At 32.4% G+C, this 25,107-nt stretch overlaps 1 protein-coding gene across 3 annotated transcripts in view; it reads left to right on the top strand.

The window, feature by feature from the left end:
• The first annotated feature begins 241 nt into the window (after positions 1 to 241).
• Positions 242 to 25,107, top strand: part of LOC102886597 (COBW domain-containing protein 2) — a 42,313-nt gene continuing 17,447 nt past the window's right edge. Inside the window, exons 1-9 of one of the 3 annotated variants that reach the window (XM_006918400.3) lie at positions 242 to 495; positions 4,246 to 4,332; positions 6,124 to 6,220; positions 7,338 to 7,429; positions 14,630 to 14,689; positions 15,759 to 15,796; positions 20,213 to 20,259; positions 21,975 to 22,061; positions 24,563 to 24,607. In XM_006918400.3, the coding sequence (XP_006918462.1) occupies positions 342 to 495; positions 4,246 to 4,332; positions 6,124 to 6,220; positions 7,338 to 7,429; positions 14,630 to 14,689; positions 15,759 to 15,796; positions 20,213 to 20,259; positions 21,975 to 22,061; positions 24,563 to 24,607 (707 nt within the window). In that variant the 5' untranslated portion in view covers positions 242 to 341. The other 2 variants (XM_025051428.1, XM_025051429.1) reach the window with 2 other exon arrangements.

Below are 25,107 nucleotides of genomic sequence, written 5' to 3' on the forward strand. Positions count from 1 at the left end.
CCCTACCTACCATCATCCATTAGCCATTTAAGGCTGCAGGCGCTTAGAGTGACAGAGTCAAAGCACGGCTGGTCAATGAGTCCTGACAACTCCCTGCCGCGCTCAGGTTCAGAGAACCCGCTCCAGGGCGTGTCCAGTCCCTTGGGGGCGTGTCTAAAAGACAAGGCGGTCCTCCGACAGAGCCCAGGTAATCGGGGAGGGATCGGGAGGAGCCACGCGTCGCGGCGTGATGACGTAAACGCACGCGTCTGGCGTGGCGTGCTCGGCGTGCTCAGCTACTGTCCGGCGCCTGGGACCCAGCTCCGGAGCTGAGGGGGAGGTTTGCTGTGCTGTTGGCCGGGATGTTACAGGCTGTTGGCGCTGTGAATGAAGAAGAGGAGCAGGCGGAAGAGGATTGTCCTGAATTGGTCCCCATTGAGACGAAACAAAGAGAGGAGGAGGAAAAGTCTGGCCCCGGCGCTAAGATCCCAGTCACAATTATCACTGGTTATTTAGGTAACTAATCATCCCGGTCAGAAAATGCTGTGAACGCTGATATCCTGGAATTTTGGGGGCGACTGTGCCTCTTCTTAGGTATGGGGCTTTCTGACCTACAGCAAAGGTCTCTGAGCTAGAGGCTGGGTCCCTTGATCCCCATATGAGTTGCTTCTTATCTTGGGGGTAGAGATGCCCAGACCCTTCTGCGTTAGATTCACGTTTATCAAGTGAGATTGAAAGTTAATCTCATATTTTGAAACTAGTACTGGTTTTGCCGTCTGGAGTCCGGACCCGCCCCCTGTCACCTTTAACAAGTTATCTTAACCTGAAGTTTATCTACCTCACTTGAAAATGTAAATAATATCAGTCACCTGTCTGAGTTTGTTTTTTCATCTGCCAAGTGGGGCCGGAAGTACCTACCTTGTTAGTCTGTTAGCATTAAAAGGGTGTCTGTCTTTAAAATGCCTGATGCATGGAGGGGCAATCCTCAGTAGATTCCCCTTCGCTGCGAGCCAATCTCTTCCAGCCATTCGTGGAAAGTACTCCATCGCGAACATTTTTTTTTTTTTTTCCAGATCGGTTTGTAAAGCCCTGTAGGAGAAAGTGAGAATAAAATCTCTGCCCTCCAAGACTGTATTTCTCAAAGTGAGGTTGTTCAGTAGTGTACAGGGACACTTGAATTCCTTCATAGGTTTGTAAACATGCTACAGTTTCCTAAGGACAGTTAATGTGCTTACACAAGAGGTACTTTATTGGTAAAGTTTGAGAACTATTATTTTAAAACGTTAGTTAAATAGAAGGGCTAGAATAAATACATGACCATATCAAAAGTGTGGGAAAAGTTAAGAAATCTAAGAAAAATGAAACAATTTGGGGGAAAAAAATACCATTCCTAGATGATGCTAGTGACAAGTACAAACATGGTGCTCTTGTAGGCCTTTTACATGAAAATAAGAGTTAAATCACTGGTATTTTCCTTTTTTATTTTGTGAGCTGTAAGTTTATTCCCATTTTTACTCAGGACTAATTTTATAAAGGAATTTACTTTTGGCATTTTTCCACTGTTGTTCATTTTTTTTCCCTTGTAATTCTTCCCACCCCCACTTCCACCCTTGACCTACGGATGTTGGGATGTTGCCGGATGTTGGGATGTTGCCGTCTCCCTTTTTAAGAACTGGATCTCTGAAGGCTGGGCATCCCCTCCTACAGGCTCGGACCCGTGCGCCCCTCCCAGGGTATGGTCCGCGGCTCCACCTGGGGTGCCAACCCGGGACCTGCGTGTAAAGCATACGTGCTAACCACTACACTATGGGGCCACCCCTTCCACTGTTATTCAGATGCTATTCTTCTGAGAAGTTGAGCAGATTTCTTGTCTGAAACAGTATATAGTTTAGACGTCCCACTCTGGCCTTCCACTTTTGCTCATTGGTAGGTCAGTAGAACATTGGAGATAATAGTATGAAGCCTAGGAGTAGAAACTCATGCCAGCAACCTTGTTGCTGAATCTAGGAATAGTTTCACTGCTTACTCTTGACCATTTTCTCTTTCTTGAAACGTTCCGTCAGGTTCCATCACACTTTTCTTCTGATGGTTCCATCTACTTCTCTGGCTTCTTTTTAATTTTTACCCCCCGGCTCATTCCATCCTTTGAACTTCACATCCATATGGTTTCTATTTTGATGTCCCACACACATTTCAAACTTAACATGTCAAGAACTTTATGTTACCATCCCCTCAAATCCTTCTGCTTCTGATCTAAAACAGAGGTCCCCAACCCCTGGGCTACGAGCAGTTACTGGTTCTTGGCCTCTTAGGAACTCGGCCACACAGCAGGAGATGAGTGGCAGACAAGCAAGTGAAGTTTCATTTGTATTTACAGCTGCTCCCTAGTGCTAGCATCACTGCCTCAGCTCCACCTCAGATCATCAGGCATTAGATTCTCATAGGAGCACCGGTCCCTGGTGCCAAAAAGGTTGGGGCTGCTGCTCTAAAAGCTTCTTAACTAGTCTTGAGTCATGCTTTAAAATATTTTCTGTATTTTAGCCTTAATGATCTTTATAAATGTTAATCTTATTGTGTCATACCCTTCAGTGGTTTTCATTTGGGTTAAAGTTCAAATTCCTAACATGAATTACCAAGTTCTGTATGACCTGGCTCCTGACAACCTCTCCAGCCTGTGAAACTGTGGCCCATCCACATTGAACTACTTTTACTTCTAAAAGGTGCCAAGTATTTTAGCCCCTGGTATACTTTTCTTCTTACTCTTACTCCTTTGGCTAGATGTCTCTCTCAGGTGCTCTGTAACATCTGTACATCTATTAAACGTGTCATCCTGTGACATAATTGTCTCTTTATTGATCTGAATTTTACTCTGTATCCCACTCCTTAATGTTTCCAAGCTTCATGAAGGTCGAGACAATTTATCTCTGTCTTGTGCACTTTTCACCAAGGCCCAGCATAAAATCTGGTCTGTAGTAGATTTTGAATGAACTATGTCTTAAAGTCTTTTGCTTCATAATTTGGTTAATTATTAAGCCCTAGTAATTTTATCAGAAGGTCTCTTACATCCACATCTTTTTAACTGACACTACCTGGTAAAGCACTCACGTTCAGGTCCTCTGTCTCACACTTGGACTGATTTTAAGAATTTCCTCATTGCCCTGCCTCCTGAAGGTCTGTCCCTTCCATTCTATACTTTACACTTTAGTGATATTGAGCATCCCAAAGCATTCTAAACACAAGCCTTTCATCTTCTCAACAATTTTTGAAGGAATATGACCTAAAAATGTTGAAGATATTAATACTCTAATACTCAGTAAATCCCTCTTGGTTATACCCTAGAAATCTTATAAATATACTTCAGAAGATATGTGTAAGCTTACATGTAATAGTTTTTAGCAGCACTGTTTGTATTAGCAAAACACCAGAAACAACCCAAATGTCCACTGATATATTTATACAATTGAACTACACTACTATCAAGTTAAGGTTGTTGTTTTACTCTGTGAACTTTGTTGTCTTTGGTTCATAAGACAGATCATCTGCTACTTCAGCTGAACATATTAGGTTTTATATGCCACCTACTGGATAAAGTTAGTGTAGCTTTATGTTTCTTTCCAAATACTGAATATTCTGTCTTTTGTTATCATTTCCTACATCCATTCTCTATTTTGTGTGTGTGTGTGTGTGTGTGTGTGTGTGTGTATGATACATGTATATAAAATCAATTTTATAGATTGCTTTAAGCATATTAAAAGTAGCCATATAGTCAGTTCGAATTTGTGCCTGGTTAATGATGAGCGTTAAAATAAAAGATCTTTCTATATGTAAATTTTAAGGAATTAAACAATATATTCTTGGTTTAGAAATATTGTCATCATGCAAAGGGATTTAAATATTTTATATGTTATGAACTACATGAGTATTTTATTCTTTGGAAGCCATTACTTCAATAATCTCTTATTAGAAAATTTAGATGCCCTTATATTGTGTTAAATTATATAGAAGGCATGTTATTTTTGTCATGAGGTCGAAGAAAGCTGTGTGATCTAAATTGTAGGAGTATTTGTAAATATAAAATGTTATGTCAACAACACATTTTTAGTACTTTTCATAAAGAACTTTAATCTTCCTCTAGAATAATCTTAGTTAAATAATATTTGAAAAGTAGCATGTAAATTTTTAAAAACATTGTGACTCTTTATATCTTTTTTGTGTCTTTAAAATTAATCTTTGAACTTTGTTATTTAAAACAAATATATTTAATAGGTGCTGGGAAGACAACACTTCTGAACTATATTTTGACAGAGCAACATAGTAAAAGAGTAGCAGTTATTTTAAATGAATTTGGGGAAGGTGAGTAGAGTTCAATAAATGCCATGCTCAAAGATTTATAAGACAGTTTATTTTACTCATGACTTGATATTTCATATTCAAAACTGTAAATGCAAGGCATTTTAATGTGAGTACATTAATGTGGATAGTTTTAGAAAATTAGATTAATTTCTGTTAAGCTTTACTTTGTACAGATTTTGAATACTGAAATTAGATAGTCTCTATAAAATTTTATTTTGTATAACTTTGGAATTCATAGTAATGGAATTAAGTTAAATTTTTACATGAAATAAATAATTCCAGAAGTAAAAATCTATGATATTTGATATGAAAGAAAGTTCTTTCAGAAACTAGAACGGTGCTTTTGTAATAACTATATTGTTTGACGGCAATTTTTAAAAAATTTGAAAATGCTTCAATTATTATAAGTTTACTTTCTTGAATGTTTCTTATCTGCAAAGCATTTAAACTGAAGATTTTAAAAATAAGTTGAAGGTATAGTTTCCATCCTCAAACTTCAATTACCTGTGAAAATACATTTAACATTCCAATTTTTTATCTTTAATATTGAACTGTAGTTGAAAAAAGTCTATACAATAGTGTTAGGCACAGTTCTTTGATTACTTTTTATAAGTTTTTCTTCTCATGTGCAAATTTTAATAAAAACTCACTTTTAGCCAAAAAATGTAACTTCTGTTAGAATATTTCTTAAGGTATTTTCAGTTGTAAATTATGAACAGGATGGTAGAGGCCTATTAGTTAAATGTGATTTTTGGTTTCAGTAAACTAAAGAAAAAGTCCTGTTAGTTACAATAAAAATCCTAATTTTTTTTACTCACAATCTTATATTCTAGCTTCTTATTAACTGATCTTTTGGACACTGATTACATTTATTATTTCTTACTATTTTTCTTCATTCTTTCTGGATCATTTTCACAGTTTTGTCCTTTATAGCATTCACAGTACTGTCCTTCACATTTTATTAATGTTTTCTACACCCTGGATTCTGTAGCAGCCCCTTTCAGAGTTCTTTGTCATTGCCTAACTGAAATATAAACAAAAAATATGTAAGTGAAAAATTACTCTTTTTTTTCCCCCCCATTTGCTTTACTGGACATTTAGAAATCTTCCTTGGCTTTGATATATTTATTGGAGAGAAAATAAGATATTTTAAATCATTCTTATATGATAACAAGCAAAGCAGATTATCAGATATACTTTATTTTTTTCTGAAGTGAGCATTGCTAGGAAACGTGTATTTGACTAAAATTTCATTTTTTTAAAATGAGCACATTGGCCAAGCAAACTTCCTCAAATGAACTAAGATTTTTACTATTAGTGGGAAAAGTGAGTAGTCTGTCTAAAAGAAACGAAAATAATTTAGCGGAAGAATGAAAAGAAAATAGAGATAAGGCCCTTAAGAGGTCAAAGGGCATATAAAAAGTAATATATAAAACACTAGTCTATCTAGAAAGTTGGCCATGGACAAGAAAGAATGCCTTTGGAATAGCTACGTTATTAGGAAATTAGGCAGTGGACAAGGAAGAGACCTAAAGAGGAATTAGGTGTGATTCATTAATTTTGGATTTTTAGGGGCTTAAATCCTCTAAAAGAAAGAAAAGCTAAAATAATCTAGAGTACTATAGTTTAAAATATTGAGGCTGCATGAATAGAATGAAAGAATAAAAATTATAAAATGTATTTTCTGCTTTGAAATCTTTATTATTGAGTACCCTTATACTTTTTTTGGTTGGCTAGTGAACATAATCTGAATGTTCTAAATGTTCATAATCTAAATGTTACTTATTCCAGGAAGTGCTGTGGAGAAATCCTTAGCTGTGAGCCAAGGTGGAGAGCTCTACGAAGAATGGCTGGAACTTAGAAACGGTTGCCTCTGCTGTTCAGTAAAGTGAGGAATGTGTTTGCTGTGCACTTGTTGGTTTACTATAAATGTATACTGATTATATTTCCAGCTTCTATTTTCTTGTGTAATTTAACAGTGTAGTATTTTGTTGTATTTTCGAGTAGAAAGTAGACTTATTAGGATGTGTTTCTTGCTGTATTTTTTTATGTGTTCTAATGCTTTGGCTTTTTTTTTTTTTTTTTGAGTTTTTTATTGTTTTTGATGTCAAGGTTTATTAAATCTCCATGGTGCATGAAAGTCTTATGTGTGAAGAACGATTCTGAGTTTAGTAAGTCATTGGTCTTAGTTCTAAGTATTCAACCTCTAAAAACAAAAATAAATGAACATTAAAAAAGAGAAAATCTTCACATTATATTCCATAAGTTATATTGTTTCCAAGGATAGTGTCTGTTTTATTCACTAATATACCACAGATCTTAGAAAAGAATCTGACATATAGTAGTCTCTCAAATATTTGTTTAGTGAGTTAGGAAAATTAACACCTGTACTGTGGATTTTGTATGTTCTAATAAATTAAATTTCTTCTACATTATTTACCATCTTAGTTGTTTGATTTTGAAATGTATTAACAGCTAAAATCATAACATTTTCTTGAACAACCAAAATGCAATTCATTAATTATTTTCTCGCACTTTCGATATTATAAGAAGAAATAGAAATTAAAGCCTGGTACTCTAATTCAGAACAGAATTAAAAGGTATTTAATGATAGTAACCCTTTAGTTGTTATATTAAACTACTATAATTCATAAATTTTATCATTTGGATGTTGATTTTTTTCTTTCATAAAGCTATAAAAATAACAGATTCTGACTTTAGTCAGATATACTAAAATTTCCTCTGCTTCTAATTTTAATAAAATTGATGTATTAACTCATCATGTATCTGAGTTCTTTTTACCTATCAGTGTATATGCATCAATTTTTTTCCCTCATTTGTGAATATTGGATGGAAATTTTGTTAGAAGTTTGAGAGTGAGTTAAATTTTCAGATGCCTAAAGATATTTTTATCTCAGGTTGCTGACTATATCTTTAAATGATTATAATGACCGCTTTAAAATTTTCAGGCAATCAACTGTATATTATGTTTTGGTATTCTCCAGGGACAATGGCCTTAGAGCTATTGAGAATTTGATGCAGAAGAAGGGGAAATTTGATTACATACTGTTAGAGACCACTGGGTTAGCAGATCCTGGTAAGAAATGATGTTATTAATAACCAGAATATAGTTCTTAAATATTTTTGAATCAATGTGCTAAAGGAATATCTAAAATGAGTATTAAATTTTTAGATAAAAATTTTTTTTTTTTATTTAAAATAGGAAAGATATTGGTCGTTATGTTTCTTTGGCAGATGAGTCATGATCAAAGTAGTTGGTATTTTTAACGTGATAATAGAATTTGAAATTTTAGTGATGTAAGGCTATTGGTAGTAACAAAAGTTGTTAAAAATATGGAAATTGAGGAAAAAATAAGACATTCTACTTCTAGGTATATATTTGGTTGATTGTATTCTATAGAGACCTTATTTCTGATTGCTTTCTAATCCAGTTTTCTTAGATTGTTATTTAAAGATATTTAAGGGCATTTGTATTCTAATCCCAGCACTATTTATTCTCTTTAACTATAAGCATTTTGTTTTTCTACTACTAAACTGAAAATAATTTTTATGTTTTTGTAAATATTGTCATAGGATAGAGTTAAATCAAGCCTACTGGGCATTTTTCCTGGTATTGAATGAAATTTTTACCTCTGAATGGAATTACATCTAAGTTTCCCTGTTGAAACACAAAGTTGACGTGTTACTAACAATGGGCTTCTTACCCTTCTTACCCAAATGACTTTTAGCTAGCATTTTCATTCCTAGTTTGCAGAACATTTAGTGTTTGTTTTGTAAAAGGTATGTCTTACTCATACCTTTTCTTTTTTATCTGGGTCTATGGCATTAGGCCATGAAACTATAAAGTAATATTTGGGAATAATTTGTTAAAAGGGTCATAATTGTTTAAAAGAAATATTGTATTATACTGAAGGTTCAGATGTCATCAGTAGTTATTATACTTCGAAGTATCACATAACAACATTGTCTTCATGTTTTCAAATACTAATTGAACTAAGTTGTACTATTTTGGTCCTTATAGTAGGCATGGATTTTTCATACATTTCCAATAGGTCAGACTGATGATAAGACTTGAACTACTATATTGCTGTTAAATATTAATTTAAATCTGGCAAAATGGGAAAATATATGCTTTTTTGAAATAGCAAATATCAGTTTCTTTCACTCTAACCACTTTGTAGAGAAACACTCTTGTAACTCTGAGAGTAAGTGAGTTTAATAAAACATGGTTTAGTTTTTCAGAGATAAAAAGAGAAGTTAAAGATCTCAGAGAAAGCTTTTATACAAATCATAGATGTAAATGGGTTAATGTTTTTTGTTTCTAACTTTCTTTAATGATTTTTATTGTTTGAGTAAAAATGAAACATTCATTATACAAAAATTGAAACTGTAATACCTAAGTATGAAGAAGAAAGTTAAAAAAAAAACAAACCCTCTATCTCAGTACCATTGAAATACAAGTAGGTAAATTTCATTCCAGGGATTTCAGTGTGCCATTGTTACTTGTGTGGTATATTGAATGACAGCATTTGCCTCAGTCGTGAGCTTGTGAAAAATGAAGATTCTTGAGCCCAATCCCAGATCTACTGAATCAGTATTTCTAAGGGTAGGGCCCAGCAAGCTGTTTCCATAAGCCCTCCAGGTAATTCTTATATATGCCTAGGTCTGGGACGCCCTCTAAGCACTTCTGAAAACTGTATAAATATACAGCAATAATTGTATAAAACTAGGATCATATTCTTTGTGCTATTCTGAATAATTATTAATCTAGTTTTATTTGAATTTAAAAGAACTTAAAAGAAGTGAAGGAATTGCTAAATATTGGATAAATACTTCATTGCAAGAGATATGAGTTAAGAAAGATAAAAAGCATAAATAAATTGGACAAGTTGTTTTTAAAACTACACATTTCTATTTTCAGAGTATTATTCATTGACTCTCTGGCATAAATGATGAGAGAATTAACACTTCAATTTTCTCCCATCTCCTGGTTTTGGTTAATGGCATTCTGTGCTATGTTGTCAAGGTTTCTAACATTTACATTTTGTCCTACTTTGTTTAGTTCTGTATTTAAACGGTTTTAGTTCTCATTACCAGTGTTATGGCTTCTCTGATTCCTTAGTTGATCACTCTCTTGAATGACTGAATGTCATGGTCAGGTAATCTTTTCAAGATAGAGGTGCTGTATTCCCTGTATTTTGGATACTTCATTGCTTGAGAATACTTGTCTTTTGTATATTTTGAGTTTCAGTGCTGCTGTTTCCTTTATTGTTTGAGAATGGGTGCCTATTTTCATTCTTGAAAACAACTTGACTGGAGGTAATATCCTTAGGAAACACTTTCGTTAGAACTTTGTAGTCATTATTTTATTATTGTTTTATTATATTGGGTCATTATTATATTGTAGAAATGTCTGATTTCCTTGAAAGTGACTTGCTTTTTCATCTAAAATGCTTGAATTATTTAAGAAATATAACCAGGATACATCTCGGTGTCATTCATAATCATTTTTTCCTGGATTACAATATACTCTTTAATCTGTAGATTTAGTTCTTCGTTTAGGGACATTTTCCTATGAAGAGTTTTTCTGTCAAATTATAGGGTCCTCTATGACACTAATTTTCCATCTATTCTATTTTCTTTTGTTCTCCATATCTATTACTTTTTCATTGTTTTAATTTGTCTTTTGCCTCTGCATTTACTGTAATTATTTCAAACCTTCCTTTTTGTTAGCAATTCTGTTTTCACCAACATCTGTTCTATTCCTTGATTTTTTTTTTTTTGTTCCTTGATGTTTTAAATGAATTAATTGGTTCAGTAATGGTATATTGGCCCTAAGTTTATTTCTTTAGCACTACAAATCACTTTTCATATTACTCTGCTTCATCTTGCTTTAGAGATTGTTTTTAATTAAGATTGTATTTTTAAGTTGTTAATTATGAAGACACCCTTGAAAATGTCTTTGGACATTTGGACATAGTTTTTTTTTTTTCAGCATGTTTGTGTTTGATGTAGGAGTAGGAGACTCAGAGAACTTTTGTTTAATTTTTATTTTTCAATTAAAGTTGGCAATCAATATTATTATATATTAGTTTCAGGTGTGCAGCATAGTGGTTAGACATTTATATAATTTACAAAGTGATCCCCCAGTTAGTCTAGTACCCATCTGGCACTATACATAGTTATTACAATATTATTGACTATTCCCTTTGCTGTACTTCACATCCCCTTGACTATTTTGTAACTTCATCTCTTTACCTTTTTCACCCACCTCCCCTAAAACCCCTCCCATCTGGGAATCATCATTTTGTTCTCTGTATTTGTCAGTCAGTTTCTGATTTGTTCATTTGTTTATTTTGTTCTTTAGTTCCACATATAAATGAGGTCATATGGTATTTTTCTTTCTATGTCTGGCTTATTGCATAATACCTCCTAGGTTCATCCATGTTGTCATAAATGGTAAGTTTCTTTTTTTTTATGGAAGAGTAATATTCCATTGTATGTATGGAACCACATCTTCTCTATCCAGTCTATTGATGGGCACTTAGGTTGCTTTCATATCTTGGCAATTGTAAATAATACTGCGGTGAACATAGGGGTGCGTGTATCTTTTTGAATTAGTGTTTTGGATTTCTTTAGATAAATACCCAAAAGTGGAATTGCTGGGTCATAAGTTAGTTCTATTTTTAATTTTTTTTTTTGTGGAACTTCCATACTGTTTTCCATAGTGGCTACATCAATTTGCAAACCCACCAACAGTACATGGGTGTTCCCTTTTCTCCACATCCTCACCAACGTTTAATTGTTCATTTATTGATGATGTGAAGTGATATCTCATTGTGGTTTTAATTTGCATTTCTCTGATGATTAGTGACCTTGAGCACTTTTCATGTCTATTGGCCATCTGTATGTCCTATTTGGAGAAATATCTATCAGATTATCTGCCCATTTTTAATCAGACTGTTAGTTTTTTGTTGTTAATTTGCATGAGTTCTTTATAAATTTTGGCTATTAACTTGTTACTGGATGCATCATTGGTGAATATCTTCTCCCACGCAGTAGTTTGTCTTTTTTTTGTTGATAGCTTCCTTTGCTGTGGAAGAACTTTATCATTATGAAATGTCCTTCTTTGTCTCTTATTTTAGCCTTTGTGACATAAGCATTGCTACCCCAGCTTTTTTGTTTGTTTGTTTGTTTTCATTTGCATGAAATATCTCTTTCCATTCCTTTACTTTCAGTCTGTATGTGTCTTTCGATCTGAAGTGGGTCTGTTGAAAACAGTCTATGTATAGGTCTTGTGTTCTTATTATCCATTCAGCTACCCTATGTCTTTTGATTGGAGCATTTAATCCATTTACATTTAAAGTGATTATTGATAGGTACATAGTTATTGCCATTTATTATTCATATTTGTGTTCTTCTCTCCCTTCCCCTGCCCTTCTTTTTCTTATAAGAAGTCCCTTTAACATTTCTTGAAATTACTGGCTTGGCGGTAATGAACTCTTAGCTTTTTCTTGTCTGGGAAGTTCTTTATCTCTCCTTCAATGTTAAATGATAGGCTTATTGGGTAGTATAATTAATCTTGGTTGTAGGTCCTGGACTTTCATCATTTTGAATATTTCCTGCCAATCCCTTCTGGCTTGCAAAGTTTCTGCTGAGAAGTCAGCTGACAATCTTATGAGAGCTCCCTTTTAGGCAACTGACTGCCTTTCTCTTACTGCTTTTAAGATTCTCTGTCTTTAACCTTTGACATTTTAACTATGATGTGTCTTGGTGTGGGCCTCTTTGGGTTCATCTTTTTTAGGACTTCCTATGCTTCCTGGACTTGTATGTCTATTTCCTTTGCCAGGTTAGGGAAGTTTTCAGTCACTATTTCTTTATATAGCTTCTTAATCCATTGTTCTCTCCTCAGAGAACTTGTATTGGCTTAGATATGGTGTTGCTGAATTCTTTTTTAATACCTGACCCATATTACCTAAACTCATTTTTCTCCTGAGCCCATTTGAAAACTGTATATTGCTGGGAGCAGGGAGGGAAGCAAAGGGAAAAGGAGTGACTGAGTGTCAAATGGACAATGTGACTTTTAGGCTCTGCTCTCTTAAAATACCAAGTGCTCCCCACTCCGAGATTTGTTCCAGCTACTCATGAATATACATCCTATACCTTGTGAGAAGACATCTTGAACTTTAGACCTCTGTCTTCATTTTGCTCTGAGCCCTAGAAAGTGACTTTCCCCACTGCAAATATGGAGGTGGTTAGGAACTTTTATACTTGAAGTTTTCTTGTTGACCTTTTTTTTTATTATTGCTTATTCTTCCCTCACTTCTAGGGAGGAATAGCTTTCATTTTGAAAGCTATTTCTGGTAAGCGTTAGGGTTTTGTGAACTATTTTCCTATAACTTCTTCTTAGGGAAGGGGATAGATTTAAAGAGCTATCATAAGTCACATGGAACTTTCTGTTTCTTATTTTGACTATGACTCTTCAAAATTTATGGCAGGAGGTTGTATATTTGGTAGCTGCTGATAAAATTTGGCTTTTAAAATTTTTATTTTGTTTATTTTTGTTTTGTTTTATTAGATTTTGAAAATGGAGATTCTGCAACCTAAATCAGGATTTCTTAACCTTTGCACAAATGACATTTTGTCTTGGGTAATACTATGTCGTGGGGGCTATCTAGTGCATTTTCAGATGTTTCATAGCATCCCTGGCCTCTGCATGCTGTTAGCATTCCCTAGTTGAGACAACCAAAAATATCTCCAGACATTGCCAAATGTTCCCCAGGGGAGAAAAATCACCCTGTGTTGAGAATGACTGATTAACTTCATTCTCTCATCTCTACTCCTCCTGCTAAACACCTGCATCCAAATGTTAAATAGTTATTTTTTGTGTGGCCTGGTAGTATTATACCAAAGATACACATCCAATTTAGAATAAAAGCTCTAATACACTGTTGCAGTTCAACTTAATACTAGGCAAATGTTCATTGTAAAGGACTTACAAGCTATCTGAATAGAAATCAATGAATTACAAAAATAAAATGATTTATGTACAGTATTAGGAATTTTATTGAGTGAAAAAATTAATACTTTTTAATGACATTGTTTGTAGTAATGATACAGTTTATTTACTTTTTTCTCCCTCATTAATTAAAATCATGCTATTGGCCAAGTAAGTGAAGAAAATTCTTATTGAAAATTCAGTTGTTTCCCATTTAGGAGACTGACACTCTCCACTTCTAAGCTAAATAATTGTCATGGTAAAGTAATTTCTGTGAAAAGGACAGACATTGATTCAGCCCCTGTTACTCACAAATCCTATTTCAGTCAAATTGGAAAACTATTAAGTTTTTGGGAAAAAATCAATAGGTATCAGGAAACCATTAGATCTTGTGGCCCTTGCTATATCTTGCATGAGTAATCTGTAAATAGCTGACAGGTATTTCATTGTTGACACAGAGTGATGCTTTGGGGTCCACATCTCGACAGGGTAGGTGGACAGTTTTAGACATTGGAATGAGTTCAGTTATCCTTGTTTTTCCCCAATACTCATTCTTTTAGACAGCCCTGTCACTAACTGGACTTGTGATGCTTTGAAAAATCAAATTCTTTCTTTGCTGTCAGTTTTCTTTTTCTTACGTTATGGCATACTAATCAGGGTGTGTGGTTTGGTACTGAACCAGTATTTGTCAAAAATAAGTTTTAATTTCTTGTTTAGAAATTATTTTTCATCAAACCCAGATTTTATATCAATATTAAATAGTGTAAGGATTTATTAGTAATGCCATACGGTGTATAATTTTACATTTTGTTTTTTTACAAGTAAATTTTTTTTTTTAGTTTTTAGACAAGTGATTTTGGAATCATCTATTTTGTTTTGCTTTCTTTAGAGAAGAGAATTCATTATTTGTAAACCGTATGATTACTATATTCATGAGAGAGAAAATAAAAATAAGTGCTATGTGCACACAGCCATATTGCCCAAATTATTTGATAATATTTGTTGGTAAATTATGGCATTGTTAGAAGCTTCGTTTGGGGTTTTTATTTGATATGAGTGGGTTTTGTTTTGTTTTGTTTTTAAGAAAGGGAAAGGAGAAGAAATGGATGTAAATAGTGAAAGGTTCTATCACTGTAATTCCTGTAAGAAGATTGGAAACTCATAAATTTGTATATGTGTTTACTTGCTAATTCTGTTAGAGCAAATTAAAACATGAATAGAATCATGTTTCTCCGTTTGAAAAAGTATTTTTATTTGATCAATATTATATATTTTCAGGTGCTGTAGCATCTATGTTTTGGGTTGATGCTGAATTAGGTGTTGATATTTATCTTGATGGTAAGTTAAAGAATTTTCAAGTAAACTGTTATTATGATTAAATTCATTTTTGTTCACATTTTAATTTTAATTGCTCGTGTTGTTACTCTTTTTAAACTTGTTTAATTTGGTGATGAAGTAAGTCTTTGTTCATACAGATTCCAAAGCATTGTCTAAAGACAATGGTAGAACTAGATGTCAAATCTTAATCTCAACTCTGAATTTAGTGCTTACACTCAGATTTTTATTTTAAAATGTTGTGTAGAATTCCTGTTCTCTATTGTTTGATTTATGTACTGTGGTGTGTTATCAGTCCTCCCTCCGCCCACCTCTGTTGTGTCCCCCTCTCTTTTCCCTAAGCCCTTTACCTTTTTTAAAACCAGGTCTTTCATAGACTAAGGGGTGCAATAATTTAAGAATCAGTCATTTGGCCCTAATATATGTGGCATTTACCTGATCGAATTCTTTCAGCATCATCAAACTCATTCTGCTGTTATCCTTTGAAAAACTGGTTTAGCATATAAATCCAGAGATTGTCAAACTAATTAATTATTTGGAAATTTAGGTACATGTTTTATAAAACATTTGTGTGACTTAGCTTTGGTGAGAGATATTTGCAATAAGATATCCTAAGACATCTCAGATTTGTTAAGCAATAATTTATATGTTAAGAAAAGTCTCAACTTCGATTATGTGAACATAAATTAGAAATAACCTGTTGTTTGTAATTTAGTACATTCTATTTTATATTATGAAATTTGTCTCACAAAATTTTGAACTGTAAGCTTTTTAAAGGCCAGAGAAATCTTTTCTTATTTATTTAATTTTTAAAAATCAGTTATTTTGTATCCTCTCTAGTACCTTATGCAATTTAATTCAATTTCATTAATAAGTAGATGCCTTTTCAAATATGTGCGGAGTACCTAGCACATATTTGAAAAGGCATCTACTTATTAATGAAATTGAATTAAATTGCAACCTCGGCAAAAGAAAAAAATCAATATTTTATTGAGTAATATTTGTGAACTGAAATAAATTCATTAATTTTTATTCTGAAGTATAAGTTGATTAAAAGATTTATCTTTTGTAGGTATCATAACTGTTGTTGATTCAAAATATGGATTAAAAGTAAGTTAAAAGAGTACTATGAGTTGCTAATTATTTGTTATGAACTGGGTATATGGGGGCTGATTATATTATTTTCTCTACATTTCTGTCTGTTATTTTTCTTAACAAAAACTTTTAAAAAAATACCCTGAACAATAGATGAAATTTATGTGTTTTTAAATTATTTTGTTTTTAAATTAAATATTTATTTTCTATTAATATGGCTCTATGTGCTGGAAGTTGGAAGTATAAAATTTTATAATAAGGATATTACAGGATAAAGTTTGGTATGTTTAACTCCTCGGTAGGATTCAATCATTCCCATTGTTGATAAGTTTTTCTGTTTAATAGAGAAAATTGAGCTCAATAAAGTATATGAGAGCTTCTTTTTCTTGTTAAACTGCTATTGAGTTACAGGTAATTGAGTTTTAAAAACATATTTCTTTACCTTATTTTGAAGAAATCAGAATTTATACATACGTTTAGCAAAGAGAAACCCTCCACATAGGTTTAGTGAGGAGAAACAGGCATCTAGCTGTGAATGCTTTTCATAACTACCAAGGTCCCCAAATGCATTTAAATGGGCTTCAATTTATAAAATGCAGTTAGTAAGATTTTTAAAAGTATGTTGTGACATAAATAGTGTTTCTCAACATTCCAAGTGAAATATTACTAAAGGCAGAAGAGAATGAAATTATCCTACATCTTTCAGTTCCAATCTGGGGTTATGGATACTACCCAAAGTAATCATATTTCAGTTTAAATTTAATGTTTAAAAATTGTCCATTTTGTATTCCACCCCCACAATATATCTAAATTTATTAACTTGAAAAAGTTTTTCTTCCAAACATTTAATAAAATGATGCTCTAGAAATTTATGGCAGGCTTGTCAAATGGTTACCAGTACCCTTTCACTGGCCCTTCGGTTCCTTAGGGATAAAGCACCTTAATTTGAGAAGTTTGGGAGATAATTCCTTTTTAGATTTTTAAGTCCAAATATATTAATAGTCTTAAGAATTAAAGAATGATCTCAAATATTACAGTTTTACTCAGAAAAATTCCAGCTGTTCTGAAATCGTAACATTTCTAGCAAAATAGTTATGGAGGGAGCAAAGTCAGATTCGTCATTCCAGATGTTTATTACAGGCATTTTTGAATTCATCTCCTATATGAATTTCTCATCAAATTTAGGATACCTATGGAATAGATAGCAGTTAGGATATTTTGTTTTTTCAATTGACTTAAAGTACGATACCCAAAGTTAAACTCTTTATGTATTTCTCATTATAGGAATAATTTTATATGCGCATTTGAGTATGGGGAGGCATTAAATAGAATCCATTATCGGTGTGATAGAGGCCAAAAAAACAAAACATTCTGAATAATGCAAACAAAGTAAACGTTTAACCCCCTGCCACCTTGATAAAACCTCTTAAATTATTAAATCAATATACCTACACAAAACTGACATACTGTCAGGATAATGGAAACTTTAGATTTTCTAAGTCAGATGCCAGATAAATAACTTTTCCTTTATATAAAGAATTTGCCAACTTGTTCAATTCCTCTGGTTGCAAAGCTTGACCTCAGTAGCTGCTTGTGATTCAGAGAATTCTGAGGCGGTACAAGTAATGACACTTGGATAATGGGCAGCAATTTAAGTGTGTCATGCTTCACAGAGCCAGCCCATCACAAGTAAAGCTGAGAAATGGTACCCTGTGGCCAGCTAGCCAAATTGAAACTGAAGTGGTAATTGATATCACGGGCTATCACTCTAATGGGATTGTCACCCATTGATCTGAAATATTCATTTTTTAATCACGGGCAAAGAATTGGACAGCTTCAAATGACAGCTCTCTATTCTCAGGACTTGACACCCAGGCTACTGACATTGTTCTTTTCAGTTCTACAAATGTGACAGCATTTAATGCAATAGAATCAATGAATGAAGTTACAGAGAAAAGGTCAAGTGAGAGATTTCTTTTTGCTTCTTCTGTTATATTGCACAGGCTTTTGAAACAATTCAGTCAGAAAATAGTTTAGCTTGGAAAGGACCAGAAAAATAGACTGACATTATGCAATAATCTTTTTTTAAAAGCTATTTTTAAAAAAATAGTGTTAGATTTATAACTCATCCTTTGGAGGGAGATACCTGCTGCTTTTTTTTTTTTTTTAATGTCATTTGACATCTTTGACACTATATTTATTTCCACTTTGGTCAACATCATTTTTTTTTCTTTTTTACTTTTTTTTTTTTTCCCAGTCTAGCTTGTTTCTGTTTCTGCAGAAAAGAACACCCTTCAGCCCTTATTGAAGTTATGTTTTCAGTGGTGTTATTTAAAAGGGTTGCTTTCTTATGGTATAAGGTAGATGGTTGAATCTTAACCTTTTGGATATGTTGAATTAATTAGAACCAAAATTATTTTTGTCTGTTTTGATATATAAGCAAAAGCCATAGTCCCTAGCAGAGATGAGGAATCGTTTAGGGGGGAGATGCGCGTGTGTGCGTGTGTATTTTTTTTTTTAATTTGCAAAATTTTCCTTCCTTTCTTGTACAGGTAGGTTAGAATGTCAGATTTTCCATTTTTTAACCTTATAAGTAGAAGTCATCTGACTTAATGATATATAATGTGTTATCAGAAAATGTCTTTTGGATAGCAAACATTGATTTTAGTCTTTTGGCAAAGTTTGACTTGGAGATGTAGGAAGTTGCATAATAGAAATGTTGGGCTGATATCCAGAGAAAATAGATGTTAGTATGCATTATTATTTATGTTTGTATAGCCTTCATATATGCATAGAACAGGGCATTTATCTCTTCTGCTACAATTATATATGATGATTACATATCATATTCTTAATAGAATCGTTCATGTTGACAGATTTTGGGGGAGTCTTAGCATGTTTTTATATGTGATACCTCTTGATTGCCTGGAGGTAATTAAAATGTTACTCATTCCACTTAACTTTGGGGGAAGATTTCTAATCTGGTACTTCAATAAGAAGAGAGTCTGCAGTTGAATTTGTAGGATTGTACCTAAAGTGGAAATCAGTACATTTTTACTATAGTTTTAGTTTAGTCTTGTCTCCCCCAAAATAAAATTTGGCAAACTTTTAGCAGAAAAAGGTTTTCTCTATAGACTTAACCAGTCCTGTTAAATAAAATTATTACCAACTTGCTCTTAGGTTCCAAACTACCCAAACACCTTAATGATCTACCTCCCATGAATTGTGAAACTGTTTTGATGAAATAATTTTGAATGTAATTTTTAGGTAAACCTTATGTATATGCTCTTATGTGATAATTAACATTTGTATAACACTATAAAAAATTGATTTTTAAGACATGAAAAGCTTTCACAAAAATTTTTAAATTATGTTCCTTCTATTGATCACATTTTTAATTTTTGAAAAATAGCCATATAATAGGGTACCCTGTGATGTTGAAGGTGTTAGATTTACTCTCTTCTATTATAAAATGAGAATAACCATTTTCCAGTTGTTGCAAAGGCTAAATGAGATAATGGGTATAAAAGGATTTAATAATTTGTGAAGTTTGATTCAAATACAAAGAGTATTAATTTAATCTGATTTCCTCTAGCCTCAATAGGCAACTTTGTATTGTGACAGGAGACATCTATTGAGGGTTAAGGTAATGACGGTGAAACATTTTTCAGAGGGGAATCTTATGGCACTGATGACTTTAGGCATATAAATAGAATTATGAAAGAATAATAACTTCTCCCAGAGAGATGAGAACTACCTCAATGTCACAATATATTTTTGGAGCTAGCTGGAGAGGTCAGCAAAATAAACAGTTGCATGGAGAGGCCAGATCACTCAAGTGTGGGTTTCTAAATGATAAACTGCTTTTAGTTTATAATTAGAGCTGTGTCCTTCTCTTAGCATATTTGAATGTGAAGGGTCTAGTACTGAGTTCATATAATGTACCATTCTGGGTGGGGAGTGGGGCGTGGGGTAGAAATGGAGGGAAGTAAATTAGATTTTAAGAAAGTGTAATTTCAGTAATCTCTTTTTAAAATAAGTAATAATGAATACTTAGAACAAGAACAGTTTTATAAAAAGAAAACACTAAAATCTGAAACATAACGTTGTATGTTTTTATGACTTTGTTTACTTATGGAGGATTTTTCTTTTAAGAAAAAGAAGAGGTTGGGTACAAAATTTAAGCTGCTGCCCCCCCCCACCACCAAAAAAAAAAAAAAATAGAAAGCTACAAGTTCACTGTAGGAAAAAATTACAAATGGAAAAGAAAACACTTCAGCTAGAAAAATTTATTCTGAATTTGTGTATTCAGTAATAGAACATATTGAAGTCTTTGTTAGAGACGAGAAAGGAGTCGCTAAAGTAAAATCCTTTGTGTTAACATTAGATTTTATGTTACAGCACAGTAACTATTTTCAAACTTTTTTTTAGCATTTAGCAGAAGAAAAACCCGATGGCCTTATCAATGAAGCTTCTAGGTATTCATATTTAAAGTATTATTGATTGCTGGCTAATTTCAAAGACAAAATAATTAATATGAAAGGCAAAAACAAACTGAGAAATATAGTCAAGGAAAATTTATTATCATTTTTCTTATAGTTGAATTAGTGCTAACTATTTATAGTGGTCTGATAACTAAAATTTTATTTAAAACTATTTTTATAACATAAAGTGAGTGCTGGGCACAGGAGTTCTTTGTCAGGAGCTTGGGAAATTTTAACATTTAAAAATATTTTCTTGTTCTCATACGATTTCTTTGGAATTGAAGATGATTATAAAAAGAGTTGGCTCACTTACTGCCTTCTTTAACAGAAACTCATTTGATTCAAATATTCCTTGTTATTCAGAACAACAGAGGAACAAATATGGATATAGTTTTAATTTTGACATTTAGAACATTTTTTTGTTTAAATATTTTATGCTCCTGATTGGTTTGTCTTTAGACTTATAAATATTTAAATTTTTGCCTACTCTAAGCATATCCTTGCTAATGGTATATAGATAAAAGTCACTAAATATGCTGCTAAGTTTAAGAGGGAGATCCTCTGAAATTTGCCAAGGCTGATTCAGACATAAATAATAAAGACTACAAGCAAGTGATTGATTCCCTATTAATTTGGAGTATGGTACTATGTTATTTTGTAATCCTGCCTAAACACTACATTTGGTATATAGTTATGATTCAAATTAGACTGAACCTAAATGTTTTTGTAACTTTTTATAGAAAATGTAAATAAGCCATTTAAATAGCAACATTTTATAAAAGCCAAAATAATATTAAATGTAGAAGGCCTCCAATTTAAAGATTGCAACTGCTTGATATATGCACATTCATTCTTTATTCATGTAAAATTTACTTAAAAATGGCATTGTGATATGCATACTATTGAAAACGGCTTCTTAATGAATTAAACTTTATTTTTGATAATTTGGTTGTGTTATTTTGAAATAATCTGCTATACCTTCAGATAGCATAAAACTAAGATTAGGAACAAATAGTCTAGTGATTAAAATTTCCTGAAGAATTGAAGAAAATTAAAAGAACCCTCAGCTTTACTACTTCTGTTAATAGAAAATAGAACTCCTATTTATATTAAGATATTTTGTTATTCAACATCTGTCAACGGGATTTTTTAACATGAATTTATATCTGTTTGACAGAGAAAATATGCTTAGTGGTAAAGAAGATATGTTAAAGATTCTGATAAATCTTCTGAAGTGTAATCTTTTTAAAAGAAACTTTATTGTAGTGTTAGCGTTAAGTAAACTTGTTCTCTGTGTTTCTTTGGTAACTATTAAATGGAATATTTTAGTAAATAGACTATCCTTGTTTTTACTATATTAGATATCTGAATTTTATGCATTTCTTTACAAAGATATCATGAGTTGATAATCACATGAATTGTAAATCATCGTTGGTTATAAACTTTTTGAAGCTTGTCTTTGTAGTTCTAGAATAGCAAGTGAAAGCACTCTAAATATTTTTTAATAGCTAACATGAAATCTGAATTTATATAGTAACGAATATAATTAACCTTACTATTTGCAGTGTAGTAAGTACGTTAGAAGTAAATTGAATTACTATGTAGAGTACTATATAATTCTTAACTGATAATTGATCTGAAGGAGGTGTTTCTATTTATTTTTGATTTCTTAACATTTCTCTTTTGACATCTGTTCTTTGCTAATTTAGGCAAGTCGCTTTGGCAGATATCATCATCATCAATAAAACAGACTTGGTTTCAGAAGAGGATTTAAACAAATTAAGAACAACCATTAGGTACAAAATTACAAGTGTATTAAGTACCTACAAATTCAAAGTGTACGATACAAAATATTTTTACCATGACTGTTGCCCTGTAGAAACTTAAGGTTCAGGGTTGACCATTAGAGAATCACATATATTATTGTTGTCTAATTGTCATGTAAATAGTAGTATATGAAGTTATTCCCTATTGCTTAAAGAATAAAGTTTAAAGTTCATAGACTAATATTCAGGGTCTTCTGAATCTACCCTCCTTTTCCTCTCTTTTTGATTTTTTCCTTACTTTAAGTTCTCTAACTTAACCCAAGATGATTACTTACTTTCCCTTAGATATGTCTTACCAAATCCTTTTATTACCTGTAATGTGTTCTCACTCTCACTGTGCCAGTCTTTAAATTCCTTTGTCTTCTGGTTGTTTTTTTTTTTAAGCAATTTTATTCATTCTCTAGAGCCCATCTCCCACTTCCTTTTTTTTTTCTCTCTCTCTCAAGTCTTCCCTGATTCATGTGGTCTCACTTTTACCTGAACCCTCATTGACTGTGTCTTCTTTAATTGCCAGCTAACCATGCATGTCTTTCAGCTTGCTTTAATGTTTTTAGTGTTCATGGCTAAGACGTAATCAACACAGGACAATATGAATGATACTCATATGTTAAATGATCCAGTGGTCATTTGTACTTTCAAATGAGGTTAGAGTTCAGGGATTTTGAATTATTTCGTAAGGCCTAAACCAATAAGTGCCATCTACAAAGAAACATTGAATAGCTTTTATTTTTAGTCATCTTTAACAGGTACAATTTGTTAACATCAGATTTTGAATCTGTCAGTGCCAATTCATATAGTATATGTTGTAAATTGAATCAATAAATATATGGCTCATTATGAGATTGGCTGCAATGATAATGATTGCAGAAGAAAATTTCGTATTTTTTCTGCATATTTGATCTTATTTTAATAGTAATATTTTCTCAGACTTTACTGTAAAAAACTAATGATGTTTCCATGAAGAGGGCTGGTAGTATTACATGGTGTTTAAGGTCATGGACTTTGGAAACTGCTTGGATTCTATCCTTGGTCCATTTCCTACTGTTTTCATTTTAAGTCTCATCTGTAAAACAGGAATGATACCTACTTCATAAGTTTGATTTGAGTATTACATGAGATAATGTTGGTAAACTTTTACAGTGCCCAACACATAGTAAGTGAGCCATTAGCTATTATCATTAGATCGTATATTTTTTCTTAGTTTACATCAAATTACAGTAAATAAAATGAAAAAGCTAGAAAGATGGTTGATATTTTTGAAAAGTCTAAAAAGATGAAAATTTCTTCTTTTACTGGTCTCCTAAATTTGGTTTCTCTTTGCAAAATCTTATGCATCATTGTGATTACTAGAAAAAAGAATACAATCTATGTAGCAAACATTTATGGCATAAACGAGTCCATGATTATTACTACAGAGATTTTGTTTCCATATTGACTATCTGGGCTGGCTCTCCAACACCACCAAGATTGACTATTAGCCAGCTTGTTGCCAGTCTGTACTGTACAGCAATAACAAAAGAATTTGGGCAAAGCACATTGATGAATTACAGACCCTTTTGGCCTTTTACCTTCCATTATACATCAGACTTGTAGCTGATTCAAAATTAGATTTAGGGAGGTAAATTAGATTTAGAAGAAGGTAAACGTATTTAAGAGGAAATTGACATTAGGTTATAGAGTATACTCAGAAGGTTAAGAATTTTGTGACAGTAGAGCCTTGCCTCAGAATCATTGTACGCAGGAAGCCTTACCCATGAGAACAAACTTGAACAGCTAGCAAATATCATCAGCAAGTAAACCTAAAGGTAGTGGAATTGATGATATGAATAGATCCAGTACAGTATGTTAAAAAGGGTTTAACAAGTCTTTTTGGTGCAGTAAAAAGTGAGGACTAGCAGAGTGGATAGAGATCCTACTTAGGGAACTGAAGAGGTTATGATTCTATAAAAGAATCTGGATGTATGACTTAGTGTTCACTGTGAATGTTGAAGACAGGCTGGGGTCAAAGCCACTCATAACTAGGTTTTTATTTCTAGCATGTGTATTGCCATTTCCACAGTGTGTGCTTGGGAGGTATTGGATATCAATAAAATTTTTGATTTTCTGCTTAATTCTAATTAAGAACATTAGAATTACTGGCTGTGTATGAATCATGTTTTCTAAAGTGAAGGGTCTTTTTATAAATCACAAAGTAGCCCCTGTCACAAAGCAGTCTATCAGTTGTGAAGCAGATTTTTTTGCATATCATGTTTTAATGCCTAAGTGGAATATACCTGATTTATGATTAGAAGGAAAAGAACAATTAAACTATAAAATATGTAGGGTTTTTTTTCTATTTTTTATTTTTTTTTAGCTCTACATATATTTGTATGCTTACTTCCTATTTTAGAAATAATGTGCCTTATGTGCTTTTTAAAAATGTTAACATTTACTTTTTTACCTTTTCTTCTTCATTTTTAAATTTATTTCAGATCCATAAATGGACTGGGAAAAATTTTAGAAACACAAAGATCAAGGTACTTTAAAAAATCTATTACTGTTATTAATACTTTTAGTTAATAATATTAAGAAATTGATAAATATGCTTGATTCTAATATAAGAAACATACATGTGCATTTTAGAAAAATGGGGCTCCAAAAATGTTTTGAATGCTCTTTATAAATTAGTTTGGCATATTTATTTAATATATTCGCTTCTCCTTTGTGTAACTTAGATTACAGAGCCATGATAAAACTGTGTAACTGCTTTTGCTTAGTGAAGAAAATGTAGGAATTTCAGCCACTCAAGAAAGTAGCTACTACAGAAATCTGAAAAAGTATTTTATTTAGAATCTTATCTTAATTTGAGGTATTTAAATGACTTTTTGATATTTTTAAAACCTTTTTTAGTCTTTCATAGTTCCAAAAATATTGTCATGTAAAAATACACAGAATCTTTACCTTTAAGTTCCTAATATAGTCTTTTTTTAATAAATTTAATTTCCATTTCTTGTAGGTTCTTTTCTCCTTTCATTGT

This window comes from Pteropus alecto, unplaced genomic scaffold, assembly GCF_000325575.1.
Source record: "Pteropus alecto unplaced genomic scaffold, ASM32557v1 scaffold95, whole genome shotgun sequence".
NCBI classification, from domain to species: domain Eukaryota; kingdom Metazoa; phylum Chordata; class Mammalia; order Chiroptera; family Pteropodidae; genus Pteropus; species Pteropus alecto.